At 39.8% G+C, this 26,358-nt stretch overlaps 1 protein-coding gene across 4 annotated transcripts in view; it reads left to right on the top strand.

The window, feature by feature from the left end:
- ptpn21 (protein tyrosine phosphatase non-receptor type 21) overlaps nucleotides 1-18,192 on the top strand; it is a 58,158-nt gene extending 39,966 nt beyond the window's left edge. For all 4 annotated transcript variants that reach the window (XM_086002892.1, XM_086002893.1, XM_086002894.1 and 1 more), the window contains 6 exons: nucleotides 1,706-1,849; nucleotides 3,829-4,047; nucleotides 4,257-4,385; nucleotides 5,021-5,255; nucleotides 5,403-5,563; nucleotides 14,619-18,192. In XM_086002892.1, the coding sequence (XP_085859018.1) occupies nucleotides 1,706-1,849; nucleotides 3,829-4,047; nucleotides 4,257-4,385; nucleotides 5,021-5,255; nucleotides 5,403-5,563; nucleotides 14,619-14,747 (1,017 nt within the window). In that variant the 3' untranslated portion in view covers nucleotides 14,748-18,192. The remainder of the gene's footprint in view (nucleotides 1-1,705; nucleotides 1,850-3,828; nucleotides 4,048-4,256; nucleotides 4,386-5,020; nucleotides 5,256-5,402; nucleotides 5,564-14,618) is intronic.
- Nucleotides 18,193-26,358: the final 8,166 nt, after the last annotated feature.

Below are 26,358 nucleotides of genomic sequence, written 5' to 3'. Positions count from 1 at the left end.
ACTAGTCCTATCACCATCTCGTCTCATTTTCAATACCTCTTAATGTCTCTTCACTTCTCTTTTGTTCTTTCATCCCCATTTCCCAGCCCCCAAACTGGCCTTTTAATCTGTTTCATTTCCTGTGTTTTTCAGTCCTGACGAAGGGTTTCGACCTGAAACGTTGACTCTATTTCTCTCTCCACGGAGGTTGCCTGGCCTGCTGAGTTTTTCCAGCATTTTCTGTTATTTCGGATTTCCAGCATCCGCAGTATTTTGCTATCATCCTGATTTAGAAGATCCTTCATCGTCGCTGGGTCAAAATCCTGGAACTCCCTACCTAACAGCACTGTGGGAGTACTTTTACCACACAGACTGCAGTGGTCCAAGAAGGCGGCTCACCACCACCTTCTCGGGGATGGGCAATAAATGCTGGCCTTGCCAGCGGCGCCCACATCCCATAAATGAATTTTAAAAATATGTATCAAGCAGGTGACTGTCTCCTTTCCCACCAAAGAACAAGAGGTTGATGTGGCTGCCAGGTTTGCCAAACACCTGCATTTCAGAAAGTAAACATTGTCATTGATGGCAGCCATGTGGCCAATTGGCCAGCTCCTGTTCCACCACCGCTTGATCCTCCTCACCCGTGTATTGTGACTCACCCAATTCTACCTTCTCAAACTTACTAACCGGATCTTCTGGCAAGTGTATAGCTGCACTGATGCTTCCAAATGATGATAAGAGGGGTCCATAATGGTCTGTGATGCTGTCTTGTTCTGGGCTGCTGGTATGTTCTTCTAGGCTTACAAAAACAGAAAAAGAACAAATATTAGAAGGTTGGCTGAAAGAGATGCCTGTTAAAACAGCTTTTTTGCCTTGTAAAATACAGTGTGTGATATTTGTGTGGTTGTCTGTGTGGCAGTGAGAGAAAGGGGACAAGACATAAGAGCAACTTGGTACTTTCCCTGAACTTGAAGGTCTGTGACTTGGGGAGAGTTTATTTCCAGGGACAGTTGCAGAAGGAAGTGGGGTTGGAAGGGCACAGTGGGATTTAAGTACGGTATGGTCAGAATTGGCCTTGTTTATGATCGAGACAAAGGGAGTAGAGAGGCCACAGGAGATAGCGTGGCTGAGAGTGGCGCTGAATATTGGTTTAGAGAAGGAGGCAGACTGATGACATTGCTTGGTTGCATAATGCTAAATTGTATTTATTTTTAATGTTTGTGCTTTTAATGCACTCTCAATAAATATAAATCATCATTCTTTCATCAATTGTGGCCTGATCATTTTCATCTGCTTATAATTGTGAGTGAGTCCATTGTTATTTCTTGACTAATCAGGCTGACCATGATGACATTGTGCTATCTATCTTGGGGAGAAGGGGGAAAAGGAATAGCTGAGTGGTTTACTAAGGCAGAGTCTATTATGCAGAAATTTGATTTTTGGAAAATATGACTTAAGTACTTCAGTGTGACCATTTAAAAATCTATTTGTCCATTTGAATTGTCCTATCCTGTTGCATGTGGCCTGTGGAGTAACTAAGTTATTTTTAGTTATACCATGTTATTTTCAGTTAACTGTTTGTTATACCACTGGTTGGCAAACTACAGTATATGGAATTTTGTTATGCCTTTTCTGTGCACTGCTAAGAGTAAAAGCATTTTTGATTGTTATGCCTTTTAGCTGCTGGCTTTTGGACTATTTAAATGATTCTTAAATTCGTTTTAAGGATACGAGAAAAGGAAACCGTGCATCTGATATTAGGAAAATTGGGCCATTGAAGATGGCAGAATTAAATGGATTAACACCATTTCAAAAGCCCTTGCCTGATGTTATTAAAGATGAGCCTATCAAGACATCATATGATGAAAGGGTATGGTATGATATCTTTCACATTATTTATATGTTCAGAGTATTAGACTAGCTGATTGAACATTCATCTGTTAACGACACAATATTTGTTGAAACTCTGGCTACCAGCAGAAACTATACTTGTTAGTAAATATTAGTAAAGTAACTCTGTGTTGGATAAATTCACAATGCAGTATACTACTGAGGTTTGATCTGTGGGCAATGGTATGGGCTCTACAATTGGCCTTGTAGTTCTACAGGAAAACTGCCCAGAGTTCCTCATTCTTATTCACAATCCAGTAATCCCTGTTGGAACGGTGCATCTGTGGATGGACAGTTGGATGAAACGGAATTGAATTTGTGTGTGTGTGTGTGTGTGGTAATGTCTATAGTTTAGTCATGTCCATTGTAACCTGATAGTATTGCCACCTAAACAAGGCACTGGAGGCTCACCTGCACCCATGAAATGGTAACCCAGTATGATTCATCTTTAGGAGAGGAGGGGGAAGAGAGAAAATCGGAGGGTATAAATACTGAAATGCACAAGAGAAAGAACTTGTTATAATCAGTATTTTTTACAATGAAAGTGTATCTGAAATATCAATAAACAAAATAAAATTTCAGTAATTTAAAAAAAAATTATCTTTCCTGATATTTATCTTTTATCTCCCTTCCCCCATGAAGGAAATGACTTGTACAAATCGATAGGTGCCAGTAGCTTCCAGCATTGCACCAGGGTGCCATCAGATTTCAGTACCTTGTCCGGGTGTCTGTTTGTATGTCGGAGCCTAAATATGGAGTGTTGACAGGATGTGGTGACCATGGCTGAGCCTAATCCCTTCCTTACCTGCCATCTGTGCACATACACCTCCAGCAGGGGTCACTGTTGATTTCCCCCCCCCCCCCTTCGCTTCCTCATCCAGACATACTGAAGCCATACTGTGCTCCTACTGCCACTCCAGCAGAGAGAACCTAATTTGCTGTTAGACATTTCTGGCCTTAAATGCCTCCGTTACCACACCAGTCAGTGAGCCATCAGGGAGCTTGCTTTGGTTAATTTCGTGGTGTACTTAATTGTTGAGTTTCAAATTGGTTTTTATATAAAGGCTTTTTGGGTTAAAAGTTTAATCTTCAGGACTTAAAGGGAAGATGCTTTTAGGGAAAAGGTCATAGAATGGTTACAGCACGGAAGAAGGCCATTCGGCCCGTCGAGGTCTTTTGTATAAAAATTCTGCAGAAGATAATGCATTCTTTAAATCATTACATTTAGTAATTCAGTGAGAACCATGCCTCAGCTTTTGGTCATTGAATTGTTTAGCACACCAAAAGGAAGTTTTGGGATGCATCTGGTTTCTAAGTTATGTGCTGAAAAAATGTCCTCACTAAAGATCACTTTTGTAGTATTCCAAATAGAAGTTACCCTAAACTGAATGGCAGTTACTGAAAATGATATTTATTTGCAGTAAAACTAATGTAACACTTCCAATAGTAACACTGGTGTTTAAAGGTATACCTTATGCCAACATGATAGTGCTGGCTTGGCCTAAATCAAGTTGGGTATTAAAAAAAAAAAAAAAAAATGTTTTTAAGTGATTTTAAGAAACGAATGCCGATGACCTAAATGGAGGAAGTGGCTTGATTAAATTGCAGTGCCTTAGAAAGAGATCTGAATTGACCAATAATATTGTCATTATTCCAGCCTGCTTGAGCTGCTATGTCTTTTTAAACCTATATATTAACTCAACTCCTCACTGCTGATTTCTGTAACTCTCGTTACAAAACATAGTGAAAACTGAAATACGAGGGTAATAAGTTAAATGCTGGTAATCCTGCTGGGGAAGGAAGAAAATTAGCAAGGGCAAAAATTATTGCAAACCATTTTTAAAAAGGCTTTTTTGAAAAAGGAGTCTTAATGGTGAAATGTACTTTCAAAATCTGTTTACTGCATCAATGCTTCAGTTCCATTTTATTTTAAAATGACTCTTGTAAATGCATTTTTAGTGCAAAATCTTGGAGCAGCGACTGGATCAGAAAATGGTGTTTACGGAATATGAAAGAGTTCCAAAGAAAAGTCCAAGTGCAGAGTGTACCATAGCACTGCTGCCTGAAAATGCAGAAAGAAATAGGTTCCCAGATGTTATTCCTTATGATGATACCAGAGTGGAGCTGGTGCCTACAAAAGAGAACAATACTGGTTACATAAATGCATCTCATATAAAGGTAGCTACCAGAGGTTTTATGTGAATTTTCATACATGGTGTTTGTTTTCTAATTGGGTTCACGGAAAACTACAGGTGTGGCATTTCTGCAGATTCCATTGAATTTAAGTACTTACAAGTCTGAGTTTTGCCAAAATTCTTCACAAATTTACAATGACTTTGTCTTAACTTTCCTATGGTTGTCAAATAACTTGTATCTATTCATTACAGGTGACGGTTGGAGGCAAGGAATGGAATTACATTGCCACACAAGGGCCACTCCAAACCACTTGCCTTGATTTTTGGCAAATGGTGTGGGAGCAAGGAGTCGCCATCATTGCCATGGTTACCATAGAAGAGGTATTTCTTGAGATGCTTATGTCCTGTGGCTCTAGAATTAATATCTGCCTTTTCTGGGCACTATTTGAGTTTCATCTAATGGAAAACACATAAGTATACAGTAATAGAACTAGACATCCTGGATTCTAAGTGAAGGCCTGATGTTTCTGGGTCCTGCCAGAATTTGCATCTTGGTCTAGCTTCCTGCACTCGGCTTGCACTCCAGGACTGTCATTAGAGCTCAAGTAATTTTGGCCCTGAAATGTATTTGTGCATGCTTCTGTTGGTCACAGCAACTTAAAATATATATTGTTATTCTAAGTAACTATTTACATTGTACAGATACTTTTAGTGCAGATGTTAAGATTTTACTTCAGTGTCACAGGAACATTTATGTGGTCTGAACGTATTCTCTTACCGGTATTTCTCCTCACAAATGATCTCTTCCTTGTTTTAAATTTCTCAAAAGCTGTTAGGAAATTTATGCATCTTTTTACCTACCAAATCAGTACTTTGAATAGATTTTTTTTTTTAATGGTTATATAAAGTTACTTTCAAACCATATTCACAATGCAATTATTAAGAGTATCCAACCAAATTACAAAAATATATGTCCTCCAGTGTTAATCAAACCCCTCATTGTAATTATGTTACAGGAGGGAGGGAGAGAGAAGAGTTTTCGGTATTGGCCTCGATTAGGCACCAGGAATAACTCGGTCACGTATGGAAGATTCAAAATAACTACACGATTTCGAACAGACTCAGGCTGTTATGCAACCACAGGGTTAAAAATTAAACACCTATTGAATGGGCAAGAACGGACAGTATGGCACTTACAGTATACAGACTGGCCAGAAAATGGCTGCCCAGAGGATATCAAGGGATTCCGATGTAAGTTTTATTTCATTCTGATTGACCACACGTGTCCATTTTAGGTTTTTAAAAAATATATATACAGATTTATATTGAAGCATTTTGTCCCACTTACATAAATAATGCCTGTTAACTTGTGGTTTTTATTTTTCATTGCCATTGCAGCTTATTTGGATGAAATCGAGTCAGTGCGTCGTCATACTAATAGTACAACAGACAGTAAAAACCCTGATGCACCTGTACTTATACACTGCAGTGCTGGTGTTGGAAGGACAGGTGTTGTAATTTTATCGGAAATTATGATTGGCTGCCTCGAACACAATGCGGTAGGATTACCCTTTTTATTGAACTTGTCCAGGTATTCGATCCCTGTCCCTGATCAATTCCAGTAACTTCCCCACAAATGATGTTAAACCAACAGATCTGTAGTTACCTGGTTTCTTCCTTCTTAAATAATGGAGTGACATTTGCAGTTTCCAAATCCAAAGACACTATTCCTGAACCTAGAGAGCTTTGGAAAATTATGACTAACTTATCTGCAATTTCCTTACCTGTTTATTTTAATACCCTGGGGTGGAAACCATCATGCCCTGGAGATTTGTCTATCTTGAGTCCCATTATTTTCTCTCATCATTTTAAATCCACTAAGTTCCTCCCTTCAACTTAGTTTTAGGTTCCCTTTGTAACCGCTGGTATTTTGCCCTCTTCCTCCAGTGAAAATAGATACAAAGTACTCATTCAACAAGTTTTCCATTTTCTTATTGTCCATAATAGTCTTGCCTGCATCTGTCTTCAATGAGATTACATTCCCCTTTATTTCTCTATATATTTATAAAAATGTTTGCTGTTAGCTTTGATATCGCTTGTAATTTTTTTTCATATTCCTTTTTGCACTTATTACTTTTTTTTGTATTCATTTGTTGCTTTTTATAGCTCTTGCAGTCTGCTGGATTCCACTTTTCCTTGCATTTGTGTAAGCCCTTTCCTTTTGCTTGATGCTGTCTTATTACCTCATTTGTTGACCATAGTTGCTTAACTACACAAGTACTGTCTATAGGTTTATCCATTAACAGTTCAGCCCAGTTTACTGCGGTCAATGTATATCTCATCCCTTTGAAGTTTGCCTTACTTAAATTTATAACCTTGATTTATGACTCTCCCTTCTCGCTTTCAAACATCACATCAGATTCAATTATATTATGGTCACTATTTGCGAGATGCTGCCTTACCTCAGATTGTTAACTAATTCTGGTTCGTTACTCATCACTAAATATAACATGGCCTGTTCCCTTGTCAGTTCTAAAGCATATTGTTCTGGAAATGCCCCAAAAACATTCTAGAAATTCATTTTTACTAATTGAGTTCTGCTTCGCCCAGTCTAGGTGAAAATTAAAATCTCCTATTATCGCCCATTATAACCACATTAATTTTGCTACATGCTTCCCTGATCTCTGTATTTGTACACGCCCCCACTACATCACTACTATCAGGAGTTCTGTAGACAACTCCTGTCTTGCAACTTTTGCTGATCCTTAACTATATCCATAGTGTTTCCACTGCCTGGTCACTCTTACTGAAATCCCTTCTTTCTACTGGGGTAATTGTCTTATCAATATTACTACACCCTCCTCCTTTCCCAATTTCCATGTCCTTTCTAAAAATCCCATAGCCTGAAATATTTAGCTCCCAGCCATGCTCAGCTTGTAGCCAGGTACCTGTAATGGCTACTACATCATACCCTTTCAGCTGAATTTGTGCTTTTAAATCGTTTTATTTCTTATGCTACATGTATTCATGTATGGAACCATTATTTGGGTAACTGCTTACACCCTACCCATATTTCCTGCTGGTCTTTTTCTCATTTTTGACTTACTGTGCGGATTTCCCTTCACAACCCCTTAACTAGTTTAAATCTTTCTCCACTGCTCTATTTAGCCTTTCCGCAAGTACATAGGTTCTTCTCCGGTTTAGGTGAAGGCCATCTGTCTGTACAGCCTTCCCTGGCTCCAAAAATGGCCCCAGTGTGCCTTCTGCACCATGCATCCAGTCACGTGTTGACAATCCTAATTTTTCTTTCCATTTCTAATGTAGTGCTAGGAATATTCCAGAGATTACTACCCTGGAGATTCTGCTCCTTAATCTAGAATTTAATTTGTCTAATTCCCTCTGCAGAACCTCAAACCTACTCTTCTATGTCATTGGTTCCCATGTGAACCATGACCTTTGGCTGCTTGCCCTCCCATTCCAGAACCTTTTTTATTTGCTCCTGATGTCCAGAACCCTAGCTCTTGAGAAGCAGCATACCATGCAAAGTCTGCTCAGTGGAGTGGAGGTTGTGTATGGGTTAGAGAATAACATCTGGAGTGTGTCAGGTCCTGGGCATCTCCACTCAGTTTACTACTTTGGTACTGCACAGTGATTTGGCATTGTGGGTGGACGGCTCTTCGACTCCATTGTATAGGGAGAAGGCTTGGGAGGTTTCGATAGATAAGTCATTTGCTTCATCACCCCTCTGCTTCATTTTCCAACATTCTTCTTTACTCATCAGGTGCCACTGAGTTTAGGAACAGGATTAGGCCATTTAGTCCCTCGAGACTGTTACGCCATTCAATGAGATCATGTCTGATCAAGTCTCTAACATTTTCCAGTTCTGACGAAAGGTCATCTAGCTGAAATGTTAACTGTTTCTCTCTCCTGCTGAGTATTTACAGCATTTTCTGTTTTTTTATTTTACAAATCCATGCTGGCTCTCTCTCTGATCCGCTGAAAATTTTCAAGGTGTTCAGTCACCCTGTCCTTAATTACAGACTCTAGTAATTTACTGACAACAGGTGTTAGGCTAACTGGTCTATAATTCCCTGGTTTCCCTCTCTCACCATTCTTAATTAGCAGAGTGACATGCGCAGTTTCCAATCTAAAGGAACAGTTCCTGAATCGAGAGAACTTTGGAAGATTATAGTTAGGGCATCTGTAATGTACTCACCTACTTCCTTTAAAACCCTGGGATGGAAACCATCTGAGCCTGGGGATTTGTCACTCTTTAGTGCCATTATTTTCTTCATTACTGTTTTATTGCTTACGTTAATTTTGTTGAGTCCCTGTCCCTGATTCAATATTAGTTTCCTTGAGATTTCCGGCATGCTATCCTCTTCCTCTACTGTAAATACTGATGCAAAGTAATTATTCAGCATGTCTGCCATTTCCTTGTTATCATTTACAATATCACCGTTATCAGTTTTCAAGGGGCCAACCTTGCTCCTGACCACCCTCTTTTTCTTAATATTGTAAAAAAAAAATTGTTGATTTTGATACCCCTTGCAAGTTTCTTTTCATACTCCCTTTTTGTAGCTCTTGCTATCTGTTTTGCCACCCTTTGCTGTTCTTTGTATCTTTCCCATTCACTAGGATCTGTGCTATTTTCTACATTTTTTTGTATGCTTTTTCTTTAGTTTTATGTAGTCTCTTACCTCTTTAGTCGCCCATGGCTGGGTTTTTTTGGTAAGTGGAGCTCTTTCCCCTTGGGGGTATAAACTGGTTCTGTATCACATTCAATTAATTTTTGAACACCTCCCACTGATATTCTGTCGTTTTGCCCATTAACAATTTACTGTGGACAGTCTGTCTCATCGCATTGAAGTCAATCTTACCTAAATCTAGAATCTTGGTAGCTGTTTTGCATTCCTCCTTCCAAACATTAGATTGAACTCGATCATGTTATGATTGCTATTAGATAAATGTTCACGCACTGTTAGGCTGTTAACTAAATCTGGCTCATTACTAATTCTAATATGGCATGTCCCCATGTTGGTTCTAGGACATATTGCGGTTGGCGGCTTGCTGCCCGTGTACACCTCCAAACTGCAAGAAAATTCCGTACTTGCCTGCTGTCTCCGGAGCTTCGGACTCTTGCGGTCCTGGGCCTGCAAGCGTCCCTGGGATCACGTGGGCCAGGCTAACCAATGACAAAGGCGGATTACTATTATGCTTATGGGGATTCCATTTACGACGGAAATCCCCATAAGCATAATTGAAATCACCTAATAAATAAAATTTCACAACACTGAAATAAAAACAAATAATCACAGGTTCAAAATTAATTAAAATACCCTTTAATGAAACATTTAAAATGAAAATTAAATGTAAACATTTTTAAACGGGACAAAAATAACCTAAACTAATTTTAAATGTAAGTAAAATGTTAAAATTAAAAAAAAATGATTTAAACATTTATTTTAACCCTTACACTGGTAAAAGAAGGCCTTACGCCTACTTACCTCTCGTTATATCCTCTTATCATTGAAGTGTTGAGGGGGATGACTCACCAGAGGAAGGCAGCAGCAGCCAACTTCCTGGCACTGGGGGTGCTCCTGCTGCCCAGGAAGGGAGGAAAAAGAGTGGGAGAGCAATAGTGGTAGGGGATTCTATAGTAAGGGGAACAGATAGGCGTTTCTGTGGCCGTAGACGTGAATCCAGGATGGTTTATTGCCTCCCTGGTGCCAGGGTCAAGGATGTCACTGAGCGGCTGCAGGGCATTCTGGAGGGGGAGGTGAACAGCCAGAGGTCGTGGTCCACATAGCGGCTGCAGGGCATTCTGGAGGGGGAGGGTGAACAGCCAGAGGTCGTGGTCCACATTGGTACCAACGACATAGGTAAAAAGAGGGATGAGGTCCTGCAGCGAGAATTTAGGGAGCTAGGTGGAAGATTAAAGAGCAGGACCTCAAAGGTTGTAATCTCTGGATTACTCCCGGTGCCACGTGCTAGTGAGTATAGGAATAGGAAGATAGAACAGATGAATGCGTGGCTAAAGGGATGGTGCAGGAGGGAGGGCTTTAGTTTCCTGGATCACTGGGTCTGCTTCTGGGAAAGGTGGGACTTGTACAAGTCGGACGGTTTACACCTGAACCAGAGGGGGACCAATATCCTTGCGGGGAGGTTTGCTAGCACTGCTGGGGGGGGTTTAAACTAACTTGGCAGGGGGATGGGATACAGAGTGGAGCTATAGTAGGGGGTGATTTACAGCCAAATACAGAAGAAAAAACAAGTCAGCTGGGAAGGCAGGGCAAATGTGTGAAGGCAAAAGGGAATATGGCAAGGTTGGGAGGCATTTATTTTAATGCAAGGAGTCTTGCAAATAAGGTGGATGAACTGAAGTTGTTGCTGAACACATGGGAGTACGATATTGTTGCTATCACGGAGACATGGTTGAGGGAGGGTCAGGACTGGCAGCTGAATATTCCGGGGTATAGAATCTTCAGGCGAGACAGAGGGGGGTGTAAAAGGGGAGGGGGTGTTGCAATATTAATTAAGGAGTCAATTACTGCTGTAAGGAGGGATGATATATTAGCGGGTTCCTCTAATGAGGCCATATGGGTAGAACTTAAAAACAAAAAGGGGGCAAGCACTTTGCTGGGAGCGTACTATAGGCCCCCAAACAGTCAGGGGGAGATAGAGGAACAGATATGTAGGCAAATCTCAGAGAAGTGCGAAAATAATAGGGTAATAATAGTGGGGGATTTCAACTTCCCCAATATTAATTGGGATAGTCAGAGTGTGAAAGGCTTAGAGGGTGCAGAATTCTTAAAGTGCATCCAGGAGAGCTTTTTGAACCAACATGTAGAAAGTCCTACAAGAGAGGGGGCGGTACTGGACCTAATTCTAGGGAATGTAGCCGGGCAAGTGGTGGAAGTGTCAGTAGGAGAGCATTTTGGCGACAGTGACCATAATTCGGTGAGATTTAAGGTGGTCATGGAAAAAGACAAAGACGGCCCGGAAATAAGGGTTCTAAATTGGGGGGAAGGCCGATTTTAATATGATAAGGCAGGATCTGGCCAAAGTGGACTGGGAGCAGCTACTTATAGGAAAATCCACATCAAAGCAGTGGGAGACTTTCAGAAGGGAAATAGAGAGAGTACAACGCCAACATGTTCCCGTAAAGGTCAAGGGTGGGACCAACAAGCAAAGGGAACCTTGGATGACAAGGGATATACAAAAATGCATTAGGAAAAAAAGGGGGGCTTTTGGCAGTTACAAAAGACTAAAGACAGAGGAAGCCCTAGAGAAGTATAAAAAGTGCAGAGACATACTTAAAAAAGAAATTAGGAGAGCGAGGAGGGGCCATGAAATAACACTGGCGAGCAAAATAAAGGAAAATCCTAAGATGTTTTATAAGTATATTAAGGGCAAGAGGATAGCCAGGGAAAGGGTAGGGCCCATTAGGGACCAAAGTGGCAATCTGTGTGTAGAGCTAGATGATGTAGGCGGGGTTTTAAATGAATTTTTTGCATCTGTGTTCACTATGGAGAAAGACGATGTAGACATAGAAATCGGGCAAGGGGACTGTGACATACTTGAACATATTAGCATCGAGAGGGAGGCGGTACTAGCGGTTTTAGCAGGCCAAAAAGTGGATAAATCCCCAGGCCCGGACGAGATGTATCCCAGGCTGTTGTGGGAGGCAAAGGAGGAGATTGCAGGGGCTCTGGCACAAATTTTCAGAACCTCTCTGGCCACAGGGGATGTACCAGAGGACTGGAGAACAGCTAACGTAGTACCATTATTCAAGAAGGGTAGCAGGGATAAACCAGGGAATTACAGGCCAGTGAGCCTAACATCTGTGGTAGGGAAATTATTGGAAAAAATTCTGAGGGACAAAATTAGCCTCCACTTGGAGAGGCAAGGATTAATCGGGGATAGTCAGCATGGCTTTGTCAAGGGTAAATCATGTCTGACCAATCTGATTGAATTTTTCGAGGGGGTGACTAGGTGTGTGGATGAGGGAAATGCTGTGGATGTGGTTTACATGGACTTCAGTAAAGCTTTTGACAAAGTCCCGCATAGGAGACTGGTCAAGAAGGTAAGAGCCCATGGGATCCAGGGTGCCTTGGCGCGTTGGATCCTAAACTGGCTGAGTGGCAGGAGGCAGAGGGTGATGGTCGAAGGTTGCTTTTGTGACTGGAAGCCCGTGTCCAGTGGGGTACCTCAGGGATCGGTGCTGGGTCCCTTGCTGTTTGTGATCTACATAAATGATTTGGATGAGAATGTAAAAGGTATGATCAGTAAGTTCGCAGATGACACGAAAATTGGTGGGGTGGTAAATTGCGAGGAGGAAAGCCTCAGGCTACAGGACGATATAAATGGGTTGGTCAGATGGGCGGAAAAGTGGCAAATGGAATTTAACCCTGAAAAGTGCGAGGTGATGCATTTTGGACAGACAAATAAGGCAAGGGAATACACAATGAGTGGTAGGACCCTAGGAAGTTCAGAGGGACCTTGGTGTACATGTACATAGATCCCTGAAGGCAGCGGAACAGGTAGATAAGGTGGTTAAAAAGGCATATGGGATACTTGCCTTCATTAGCCGAGGCATAGAATATAAGAGCAGGGAGGTTATGATGGAGCTGTACAAAACGCTGGTGAGGCCACAGCTGGAGTACTGTGTGCAGTTCTGGTCGCCTCACTATAGGAAGGATGTGATTGCTTTGGAGAGGGTGCAGAGAAGATTCACCAGGATGTTACCTGGGATGGAGCGCCTCAGCTATGAAGAAAGACTAAACAGGCTGGGGTTGTTTTCCTTGGAGCAAAGAAGGCTGAGGGGGGACCTGATTGAGGTGTACAAAATGATGAGGGGCATAGATAGGGTAGATAAAGAGGAACTCTTCCCCTTAGTAGGGGGGTCAATAACAAGGGGGCATAGATTCAAGGTAAGGGGCAGGAGGTTTAGAGGGGATTTGAGGAGGAACTTTTTCACCCAGAGGGTGGTTGGAATCTGGAACTCACTGCCTGAAAGGGTGGTAGAGGCAGGAACCCTCACAACATTCAAGAAGCATTTGGATGAGCACTTGAAATGCCATTGCATACAAGGCTATGGACCAAATGCTGGAAAATGGGATTAGACTGGACAGGGATTGATGGACGGCGCAGACACGATGGGCCGAAGGGCCTCTTTCTGTGCTGTATAACTCTATGACTCCTTAATCACTAAGGCTATACCTCCCCTCTACCATTTTCCCTATCTTTCCTGTAGACCTTAATGTTAATGCATTATTTCTTGAACAATTTCATGCTTCCACTCACTTACCTGTGCTTACATTTTTGAGTTTACCTGCTGATAGTAAACTAATAGCCAACATTCACATTTTTGATCTCCGTATCCATGATATGCAACGTCTGATGACTTTGATATTTTAAAAGTTTGTTTTGTTTGCTTCTGCATGTATTGGGCACCGGGGACTGTGATTTTTTTTTTTCTGACTGGATACATTGGGACTTCTGAGGGTTGATTAAGGAGCTGTTGGGCACTGCCCCATTTTAATCAATTAGTCACAATGTTGTGTTCACAGTGCCAACCACAGGCCACTACCTAGTTTTCATATATAATTGGTATTGTTTTAATAAGCTTGAAGTGCAGAGTACAGAAAATTCATTGTTACACGTTATCAACACCCTTGTCTAAAACATCGGCGTAGAAATTCGATGACACTGCTCGTTTTACAGGCGTAAAACAGCTGTCAATATGGCGGGGGGGGCATATGCGTGCACATTCTGAGCCGCTCACCATGTTGATATATGCATCAAAAGAGGCGTCCGGGGCCCGTGCCTGAAATTGGCATTCGGCTTTTTGCTTGTACTCTATTTTGAGGACCAGGCAGCAGGTTCTGTAAGACTTTGCTTCAGGTAATGAAATATAAGAATAGATTATACGTGGTCTGGATAAGATGCACAGAAATAGTCTTTCCTTGTTTGTATTTGCTTATGTCTAAATATTCTAAAATGGTCATTAATATTCTTTTGGACTTTGTATCAATTTACGGGAACGGTAGCATAATGGTTATGTTACTGGACTAATGATCCAGAGACCCCACCACGGCAGGTGGGGAATTTAAATTCAGTTCATTAAATAAATCTGGAAGGAAAAGCTAACCTCAGTAATGGTGACCATGAAATTATTGGATTGTTGTAAAAACCCATCTGGTTCACGAATGTCCTTTAGGGAAGGAAATCTGCCATCCTTACCTGGCCTGGCCTATATATGACTCCAGACCCACAGCAATGTGGTTGACTCTTAACGGCCCTCTGAAATGGCCTAGCAAGCCACTCAGTTGTAAAAAACCACTACGAAAAACAATAAGAATCACCACACGGACTGCAGTGGTTCAAGAAGGCAGCTCACCACCACCTTCTCGAGGGCAACTAGGGATGGGCAATAAATGCTGGCTTTGCCAGCGACGCCCACATCCCATGAACAAATTTTTTTTTTAATTGGTAAAGATCAGATTAATTTTTTTTTTAGGAAATCCATTCTGCAGTGATAATCTGTTGATATAAAGGATGAATTTAATCATTGTGATATATATATAAATGTATCAACTTTTTATTCCACAGATTCTGGATATTACTACTGTGTTGAATCTGCTCAGACAACAACGGATGTTAATGGTGCAGACAATTGCACAATACATCTTTGTCTACAAAGTGCTCATTCATTTCCTGAGAAGTTCTAGGCTGATTTAACCTTGTGTTCACTGTATGCGGCAATTTTGCAAGCAAAACAGCTGATTGCAGAATTGATTTAAATCAAGGAAAAGTTTCCCTAGCCCCTTTAGGGGAGGAGGAGAAAGAATAAACTTGCATCAAAGAACTGTGCATAAGAGGACATGTGAAGTGGACAAAAGAAGCACTAAATCTGATGGAAAAGTACATGTATTCCAGTGTTCTGTTATCTCTTTTTTACTACATTAGAATAGGCACTATGCTTCACATGGTGGGAAAACTTAATGAAGAAAATGTGTTTATTTCGGTAGTATGAAATAAGTGAAACCTACCTTATTGCAGTTTATCTATGTAAATTTGGGTGAGAATCTCCAGTTGTATGGATTGTAAAGTAGTTGATTGCTAAGTAACTTTTAACCATCATTTCTTGCCCTGTGATGAACATTATTGTAACCAAGCAAGTCATTGGACAAATATTATCAATCCGCCATACTTGGTGCATAATCAGTTTTAAGCTTTAGTGTGAAAGTATTTTAGTTTAATGGAAATATGTTGAGAGTGATGATAGCTGTTACTTTTCATTATTAAGAGGAAATGAGTATGTGCAAACAGAATGATGAGTGGATGTGAGATTTAGGGAATAAGATTGAACTGTTGCAAATGAAGGTTTTTTGTTAGAATTAATACTTCTAGAGCTGGAATTAGTGTGTAAAATAGTTGATGAATCTTAATTTTTTTTTTAGGTTTATATTGTATCACAGTTTACAGAAGTAATGAAAGTGTAAATTGCAAGTTTCACTTTCTGCCGAATGATCTGGAATAAACCAAACCCATTTATATTTTAAATAGACAGATGTTCAGTTAGACATAACTATCCATTTAGTAAAATGTCTGGTTTGTATAGTTTAATTAACGGACTGGATAAATCATTGAAAACCTAATAAGTTACATAATTGCTCACTAAAAGCAAAGTAAGCTATTCTTCTTCAGGTTTCTATTCTAATTGTGTTAGAATTAATCTTATATATTTGAATTACTTTTAGTTCATAATGCTAGGTTTAAATTTGATGAATATTTTAGCATTGATAACTATTTGATAAAAGTAGTAGAGATAGTCTGCACACAACTGGCTTTTGTGTGACTCAGTGTAATATAATTCTACAGTAAAGCACTTCAAACATAAACTATGAATTGGAAAACTGCTGCTAAGTGACTTGAGTTTACAAAAAGTGTAAAAGTGAAGGATTCCTGCACGGTGTCCATATTGTTCCCTTTATAGCTTGTGTAAAAGCATTTTTATAAATCTCCTCTAACTCTGATCTACCTGCATTCACCTCCGCTCAGTGATTCAGAATCTTAGAATCATAGAATGGTTACAGCACGGAAGAAGGTGATTTGGCCTGTCGAGCACGTGCCGGCTCTCTGCAACAGTACTTCATCTAGTCCCACTCCCCCGCTTTCCCCGTAGCACTGCACATTTCTTTCCTTCAGATACTTATCCAACTCCCTTTTGAAAGCCGTGATTGAATCTGCCTCCACCACCCTTTCAGGCAGTGCATTCCAGATCTTAACCACTCGCTGCGTAAAAAAGTTTTTCCTTGCGTCGCCTTTGGTCAATCACCTTAAATCTGTGTCCTCTGGTTCTCGACCCTTCTGCCAATGGGAACAGGTTCTCTCTAGCTACACTGTCCAGACCCCTCATGATTTTGAACACCTCTATCAAATCTCCTCTCAATCATCCCTGCTCCAAGGAGAATTACCCCAGCTTCTCCAGTCTATCAACGTAACTGAAGTCCCTCATTCCTGGAATCATTCTCGTAAATCATTTCTGCATCCTCTCTAAGACCTTCATATCCTTCCTAAACTGTTGGACACAGTACTCCAGTTGCGGCCGAACCAGTGTTTTATACAGGTTCATTATAATTTCCACACTTTTGTACTCTATGCCTCTATTCATGAAGCCCAGGATCCTGTAAGCCTGTTTAACTTCTTTCTTAACCTGCCCTGCTACCTTCAACGATTTGTGCACACATACCCCCAGGTCTCTCTATTTGATCACCCTCTTCAGGATTGTACCATTTAGTTTATGTCTTCTCGTTCTTCCTACCAAAATGTATCACTTCACACTTTTCTGTGTTAAATTTCATCAGCCTGTCTATGTCTTCCTGAAGTCTATCACTCTCCTCCTCACTGTTCACTATACTTCCAAGTTTTGTGTCATCTGCAAATTTTGAAATTGTGCCCTGTACACACACGTCCAAGTCATGAATATATATCAAGGAAAACAGTGGTCCTAGAACCGACCCCTGGGGAACACCACTGTATACCTTCCTCCAGTCTGAAAAACAACTGTTCACCGCTACTGTGTTTCCAATCACTTAGCCAATTCCATATCCATGCTGCCATTGTCCCTTTTATTCAATGGGCTTCAATTTTGCTGGCAAGCCTATTATGTGGCACTTTGTCAAACGCCTTTTGGAAATCCATGTACACTACATCAACTGCATTACCCTCATCAACCCTCTCTGTTACCTCATCAAAGAACTCAATCAAGTTAGTTAAACACAATTTGCCTTTAACAAATTTGTGCTGGCTTTCCTTAATTAATCCACACTTGTCCAAGTGACTGTTAATTTTGACCCTGGTTACTGTTTCTAAAAGCTTCCCCACTACCGAGGTCAAACTGACTGGCCTGTAGTTGCTGGATTTATCTTTACACCCTTTTTTGAACAATGTTATAACATTTGCAATTCTCCAGTCCTCTGGCACCACCCCGTATCTAAGGAGGATTGGAATATTATGGCCACTACTTCTGCAGTTTCCACCTTTTACTTTCCTCCCTCAATTCCCTCAGCATCCTAGGATGCATCCCATCCGCTCCTGGTGACTTTATCTTCTTTAAGTACAGCCAGCCTTTCTAAAACCTCCTCTTTATCAATTTGTAACCTATCAAGTATTTCCACTACCTCTTCATTTACTAGGTCTATGGCAGCATCCTCTTCCTTGGTGAAGACTGATGCAAAGTACTCCTTTTAGTACCTCAGCCATACCCTCTGCCTCCAGGTGTAGGTCTCCTTTTTGGTCCCTAATCGGCCCACCCCTCCTCTTGCTACCCTTTTACTATTTATATATGCCTATAGAAGACTTTTGGATAACCAGTAATTATGAGAAAAAGAGTTTATGATGAATGGAAGTTCACTTCCTTTAAGGGACAATATAGTCAATCATGGGCGTATAAAGGACAATCTGTAAAACATGTTTTGTATATATAAATTAAGTAGATCACATCATATTCTAAAATGAATTGGACAGGATTCTACTTCATGAAGATTACGTGAGTGCATGCATTTGTGCTTTTGTATGTTAAAGTCAACATTAATGCCATCATTCTTTTACGGTGTTCTTTTTAGATTCAGGTGCTGTATGACTTGTACATTAAATGTGGCATACAATGTTTTGTAAAATTGATGGATTTTGTTTTCTTATGTAATACTTACTAGAAGAGCTCCTGCGGTGTTGCTCATGTGGTAGAGCATACTGTTGTAACCCACCCATCTCTTCTCCAGTGAAGGATCTCCCCAGAGCTGGTGAAATATTTTTTGATTGGTTTGTGAAAATAAGTAAACCACGCTTCCTTACCCACTGCCGATACATGCATAAATAAATACCACTCTAGCAACTCTGCATAATTTGGCTGAAGCATCTGCTTAGAATGTGGCTTATTATGGTAAAGTTCAAGAAATAAGTAATCTTTTCTTATTTGCATTTTTCCTTCTTGACCAAATATCTCTGCGGCAGTACTTGGTGTATTTAAGCAGAACCGTTTGGTAAAATGTTTCGTTTATAACATTTTCAGAAACTTTCTCCAAGTTTGAATAAATGATGCAGTCCTTCCAGAACTAGCAACCTTTACATTCTCGATTTTAAAAAGTACACTCAAAATGCATTACAAAATGACAAGTCTTCTACTTTGAAATTTGGTGTGCTTTAATGTTTCATTTGTCATCCATGTAACATGACATGAACAATCCCATGAATGTTCCTGCAATTTTTTTTTCAGGAAAATTACCTCCGCAAAATTGAAGAGTTCATGCTTTACTTTCTTGATGTTTATACAAAAAAAATTATTTACACTGTCAAAAAAAGTGGTTTTCATGGAGGTTTTAATTGTTAGTCATTTTGTATTGATACACCAGCGTAGAGGAGGGTGAGTCTTACAAACGTTCCTGCTGTCAATGATGAATTGTGCTACAAGTTGACGGCACAGGTGTATGCTGGGAACTGTAGCCTGCTAACTTGACTTTCTTCAGCTAATATTGAGGCTATATACAAGATGTGGACGCCTCACATCGACACACGCCTTGGATGGTAAACATAGAAAACGTTCATCTATAGATAATTTTAATCATTTACTGGTAAATTTTGTATGTCATTTTGTTACAAACCTTACTCCCAGTAAATGCTTAAATTTGGTGGAGAAACCAAAATAGCGTAAAATGCATCCAAACATTTTTTTTCACAAAATAGTTGTCATTTGATTTGTTCACTGGTTCCTTTTATTGGTAGATTTTGCTAACTGCTCATTCTTTAATTATTTTATGTTCTTAATAATTCCTCATTAGAAGTTTGCCTACCCACTGCCATTGCATTAGATTGATACACAATTTACCTTTTCAGTTATGATTGGCTCATATTTATTAAACTGCAAATTAACTGCAACAAAAATTGCATATAGAAAGGTACCTCATGCCAGAAGTCTGACATGGGGATAAAATTTATGCTAGATTTTAAAATCTTGCATCTGGTGCCCACAAGCTTTACTGCTTTATCACAATTTTTTATGTCAACATTTAACACTGAAGATAACTATCTAAATATTTGTCACTGTTTAATTGCTACTTTTTTCTTCAGTAACTGAAATTTCTAATGTTCAAAATGTTTTGAATGAAAAAAATACATATTTCACAATAACATAAAATTTACCTACTAAATTCTCTTGTGTCTTTTAATACCTTCATTAAAGTTTTTACTTCAAGGTCTCAGCGTCTCTCAAAGGTCTCAAGGTCTAGCCATCCAGGCTTTGACTGGATTATTTTAATCTGTTGTTGGAGATGGCTTTTAACCACATCTGAGCATGTACAGTTTGTAGAATTTCCCAGCATGTAGTCTCTGCATTAACAAGAGTTGAAAAGTAGAAGGGTGGGTCCCTTTGTTCTGTGAGGCTTTGAGAGTTTCTTTGCTTTGTCCAAAAAGAAACTAGAGAGAGAATTCTCAGAGCTTTATTTCAGGCAAGCCTCACATTGAATTAAGTTTATTAACAAATGCTGTTTTCTATTATAAACTGCTCAGACAAACAACACTGGAGAACAGTAGCACTTGTGATTGTGGTTTCTTTATAAACAATCTGCTCTCTTTCCAACAGTTAACAAAGAATGGATTTTTTATGTCACTTGTTTATTGCTGTTGCAAATTCAGTAAAAAAAAGAACCTGTTTTTGAACATTTTAATTTGGAAACTGTGTATACAGTAATCCTTTAATAAATAGACAAAAGCTACCTTACAAAATACTTCAAACCTGTATAAGTTGGCAAACTCACTTAATGGTGTACTAAATGTTCTGCTTCTGCTTGCCAAGCACACGCCAGTAATGTATATTAGGAAATTGTGCACCCCCAGTCTTTCATTTACTGTTCATTAATTTTAAGAAGCCAAAACTTTATGCTCAAGTGCTTTAAGCAGGAACATAGACAGGATCTGTCTGATAATGGGGAAATTGGTGGAGGGATATCTTGCAGTGTAATGAGTTGTGAGCAGGCTGTGGGAAGGGCACGTGGTGGAGCTTTACAGCCAATAGTTTGAAAAGGGCTAGTGATAATTTGGGCCCTTTTGTGTCCTGGGCCCCAACCCCTACAATATTGTTAGACTCTGCTCCCCTCTCAAATACTGCCAGCCCCCATATTCCAAATCACACTCTCCACTCCCCTCTCCAGACTTCTCACTCCTAGATCCTATAAGTCCTCATTAGTGCTCACAACATTAGATTGTATCCCCAGTGCTCCCAGACTCTTGAGATCCCCTCCTCAATATAAGATCCTAGAATCACTCTCCCAGTGATCCTAGGACCTGGGCCTGTGTTCCTGGGACTTTCCCCTCCCTGGGAAGGGAAAATAATACTGCACCCCCAAAATATTACTGCACCCTGTGATTCACAACCCAATACTGCATAATTCTGTGCTCCTTCCCATTAATCCCAGATACTAGGGTTACCCCCAATGCTGATAAATGCTGGAAACACTACTTCATGTAAAACCCCAGTACTTATAAAATCTCCCACTGTCTGACTGTAACATCACAGGAAGTATGCTAGTATATATAATGAAAAATCTTGTGTTCAGCATTTCCTGTACACATTAACCACCTTCACTGTCACATTTTAATAAAGGAAAACCCGTATGTCATATTGGAAAATGCTACCTAAACATCTCAACATTTTATAATGGGGAATTCCTGTTAAAACCTGTCAACATTTCACCATCATAGTTTGTTGATGAACCAATGAAACCACCTTGACTTGCTTTATGTAATTTTCTAATGTCAAAAATAAGGTTATAAGCAAAATAAAAATATATATTTCACTAACATTTATTTTTGTGTCTTTTAATACCTTTAAAATTTTTACTTGACGTCTTTCTGAAAAGCCTGGACATGAACTTTGATATTTTTGCCCAGAGAGGTGATTCCAATAGCTGAAGGTAGGTCCTGCAGTCTTAGGATGTGGAATGTGCACAATTTCCCTGGATAAATCAGTATTTAAGGTAGTTAAATTATTCAATGCTTTTTTTTTAGTAACAAACAAAAATCATTATTTGTTTAGAAATTTAAATATGCTTTCTGAAATTCATGAGTATAATTTGAACAACTAAAAGCTACAACACCTGTAATCAATGCAGTTGAACATTTCTTTGTGTCTCATGCACAGATAGTCTGTTTTAAAAATAAAGTTGTACAGGAAACTTTGTGCTATCCGGCACCCACGGGACCGAGCTACTGCCGTTGCCTCAAAACTTCCGGATAGACCAGCGTCAATGTTATCAGATGGGAGCTTTTCATCTCCGTATCTGACAACAAAGACTGTTGCTTAGCAACAGCTTGTCAGCACTCGGCCCATGGCTTGGAAGCGTCTCTGAAGCTGTTGCTAAGATACAGAGACGCTTTCTAGAGCCTGCGGTATCTGACCACAAACACTTGCTCAGCAACAGCTTGTAAACACTCGGCTCAGTAGCTTGGAAGCTCTCTGAAGCTGTTGCTAAGCTACAAAGATGCTTTCCAGAGCCTGCCTGTGAAAAGAATGCTACGAGAAGAAAAAAAACCTAACCAAAACGGCTGCTGATTTCTGCCATTAGATCGAAGTTGCCGGACATTCAACCTCCGGATAGCACAAAGTTTCCTGTACTTGTATATAAAGCTTTTGAAGTTAAAGAAAAACAGGCAGTCTTTCCTCAACCTAATTTGATTTTTTTTTTTAAAACTCATCAGTTGAATTTTGAAAACAATCAAAGTCTCTATTGCCTGATTTTCACTTGGGTTTTGTTTATAAAAAATGTAAACATTTTAATTATTGGCACCTGTGAGACAGACGGAGGGAGACAACCAGTGATTTTCCTCATCCTAATTTGAATTTTTTTTTAAAGTTTCATGTTGAAAGTAAGCAAAGCCTCCAATTATCATGTTTTGTTGATGGTTCAAAAATGTACACATGCTGATTACTGTGAGGCACTGATGCAGATCAAGAGACAGGTGCAGAGAAACACGTTCAAAAACCAATCAAAACACCAAATTGAATGCTTGCTGAGATATTTTAGAAAGTGCTGCCTATCCGGTTGTGGTGATGTACAATTCTGCTGCTGATGGCCCAAAGTGCCTTATGGATGCTGAGGTTTGGGCTGCTAGATCTGTCCTTGGCCTGTCCCATATAGCACAGTAGTAATGCAATACTACACAATGGAGGATGTCCTCATGGTGGAAATAAGACTTTGTCATAAAGACTGCTGTGCTCAGTTCCACCAGGGCTATTGTGGGAAATGTCTGCCACAGGCAAGTTGTGAGGATACGGTCAAGTAGGTTACTTCCTTGTGTTGATGACCCTCACTACCTGATGCATGCCCAGTCTGGCACCTATGCCCTTCAGGGCTTGGCTAGCTCGGTCAGTGGTGGTACGGCTGAGCTGGTCTTGTGGATATTAAAGTTCCTCACCCAAAGTACAGTTGTCACCTTGGTTCTCTGATATTTGTTTAACTGGGTGGCTTGCTAGGCTACTTCAGAGGGCATTAAGAGTCAACCACATAGTGTGTGGCAGACCCTCGTGCCTGATGACAGTGAATCAGTTGGCTACCTTACAGGAGAAGAGGAGGAACAAGAGAATCGGGATAAAGTTAAATATGGAAAGCCCAGATTGAGAAGAGTCCAGGGCAAAAGGAAAGATTCAGGAAGATTGAAGAATGGGTGGCAAGAATATTTAGGAAGGATTGGTGGATAAAGCATGCTGCTGAGTTCAGGGCTAAGGGTCGAGAAGGCAAGAGTAGGACTGGGAAGCTGAAATAATTTCAGTTGTGCAGGCGAGGAGAGAGGGGAAAGTGTGAGCAAGATCAGGCCTGAGGCTACAGACAGGTAAAAATGGAAATTAGATTTTTTTTTAAAAATGAACAGAAGCTGTAGGTCACAAAAGGAATGGGATGGGGCTGGATAGGAGGCATTAACATTTGAATGGACTACAGGAAGGTGGAAAGTCTTTTGGAGGCACAAATCTATACATATAATAAATGGAGTTTTTTAATCTACAATTGATTTTTTTTGAACCCAGAGGGGTTGAGGAACAGGAAATCTTTGGCTCCATGGTAAAAGCATGATGGGGAGCTGTGTTAATCATGAAATTAGCATTGCAATTCCTATTGAGTGCTACCTACTGGCATTATAGGTAAATCCAACGGCTAAGTGTGGACTAAATTGCATATGTAATCCATCTGAAAGGCCCCCGCAACTTACGGGTTTCTGCATGCGCGAAATCCGGAACTTGCAATTTGTCAAGGTACGCCTTGACAGACCATCCGGACCGCCTGGAAAATCAGTATCGCTGGCGTAGAGTTGGGCTATTTGCCCAACAACTGCCCAGCAATTGCCCACGAAACTTTTATGGCTGGTAAAAGCAGGCATAGGGCCTGCTTTCATCAGTGTAAGGGTATATGTAAGCCTTAAATTAAACATTTAAAAATCAAAAATGATGCACATACACTTTAAATTAGTTTATGCAAATATTGGCCTGGATTAAGATGTTTAAAATTATTATTTTTAATTAAATATTTATTGAGGTTGGTGCAATGAAGGGACTTATGAATAAAATTGAAATTCAGTACATTTAAATTTTAGAATTATGTACATTGCATAATTATTTGGGGATTCCCTTCATAAATGATTGCAATGGCATCCTCCTTTGAGATTGGAGGATTCCGAACCGCTTGCATCCCTGGGATCCATGGGCCTTTACGCTGCTGTATGCCTGGAGGCCCGAGACTGGAAGTTTACGCAGCCTGGGCACCTGGAGGTAGGTTTGGAAAGGTTTCGCGGGTCGGAGGCGTACTCCGGAGGTACGCCTCCAACTGCAATTTCTCGCCCATTATATTAAATTTCTCCTTTCTTGCTCCAGACATGCACTCTGCTTTCAGCCTGTTGCAACAAACGCAGCTAAAATACATGCCATTTTCTCTAACTAAATGAGTAATGCCACAGGGGATTCACTAAACTGTAGATATGTGGTTTATAGATAACATATTAAAAACAAATTTAATATGCACAGATGTTACACTGCAAATTTTGGAAGTGGAAAACAATCTTTTGAGAGGGAAAGAAAGATTTTTAGTTCATGTCCGATGTTTCTAACCTGGAGCTGAGACTGTCCATCCCTTAATCTTCAAATTTCCTTGACCAAACAATTAAATTGAGTGACTTGAGTTTGTGTTTACCTAAAAACTATACTTTGTTGTCTTAAGGAGACACTTTCACCCGAACTAAACAGTACACTGTTCATTCTATTGTATAAAAATTCTGTCCTTGTAAAACAGCATTACTTCCTACTTACCATGTATATATCCACTGTGGTTTTGCCCACAAAGGATCAGAGGTTGCAGCATTGCAAGGCAGTGTGCTGAGGTGTGGAAGTGGGAAATACAAAAAAAAACATTTGGAAAGAAGTTTCACAGATCTCCCCAGAGACCACAAAGTGTTTTTGATTGGTTCTTGGAAAATAAGACAATAGTAATTTCCTTTGCACCTCACTGCATGTCGATAAATACATTTATTCCTTCACATGATATGCTTGCCATAAATAAATCTTTGTATGTAATATGGCAGAATAGCTTCCTTGTTCCTCCTTCTGCATGAACCTGAAATGTTAATTAACCTTTTTCCTTTCTCCACAAATGCTGCCTGACTTGCTGAGTGTATCACTTTGTTTTTATTTTAAGAGTTTTCTAAAACCTGTTTGTCCTATGTGCACCAATGGCAGACTATTCCATATCTTTATTTCCAACGGACTACCTGTATTTCCCCTCTCCATTTTCTTTAAAGGAGTGCTAGCCTTGAAAATCAATCTATTGCATGTGTGATGCTTTTTTTCTGAAATTTATCAAAAACAGAGTGGGACAAACTGGAAGCACAACGATCTGACACATTATCATGGGATGGGGGTATGGTGATGGGAAGACGCAGTTTGGCAAGTGCATTTGAAGCACTTTCTAAATGTAAACAAGTGATCCAATATGATTCATTTCTTTCCTTCCCCCCTCCCTTGCTGGCCCCAAATCAAGCTGCATTCAGATTAATCTGAATTTTGCTGATGGCTCAGACTAAATTTAAAAGTGTATTGTTTAAGTTGACTGGTTCTAATTCAACAAATGCTAAATAAACAAGTGCTAACAGTCTTTTACTTTTGAATGTTGCCAGGATTTTCACTGATCTTAAAGCCTTCCCATTTACTTTTTTTTTTAACAAAGTTGAACCGGGTCAACACCATACTCTGTTGCATCCTGCTTAATCAGAAAATATATCACAAATGGTTCAGCAAATGACCCTGTCTCTAGGGGAAGCAGGGCATTTTGCTACCAAACTCTTGATAAAGGTAAGAAAATTATATTTGTACCAGCTGCATATGCTTCTGGTTAAACAGTCGCTTTCCTTTATCTTTCCAGTTCATCTGGGACACTCCTGAAATGGTGTCACATAAAATCCTGATAGTAAATATTTTGCACTGTATACTGTGTCTATATTACAGAATATCTGTCTAATTATTTAATGTCATAATTAATATTTTTATGAACTTGGATGGTTGCTGATCTGCAAAGCTGAAATGCTTCAAGACTGTGTCTGCACTAATTAATATTTTCCACTTGGTGTCACTCTACCTTATTATCACGTATCTAATCTTAATCCTACATTCTTGTAACTTGTAAAATATACATTTCCCAGTTAGTATAGAAATAACTTTTAAAACTGATGCACATGCAAATGCTGTGCTGCTATTTACTATTTAATAGTCTAACAGCAACTAAAATTAAGTAAAGAATCTTTATGTATTTTTATG

This window comes from Somniosus microcephalus, chromosome 12 (genome assembly GCF_052327205.1).
Source record: "Somniosus microcephalus isolate GS21.2 chromosome 12, FLI_Smic_1.0, whole genome shotgun sequence".
NCBI classification, from domain to species: domain Eukaryota; kingdom Metazoa; phylum Chordata; class Chondrichthyes; order Squaliformes; family Somniosidae; genus Somniosus; species Somniosus microcephalus.
Note: the sequence above shows the minus strand (reverse complement) of the source record. Positions and strands in the feature narration are given on the sequence as shown.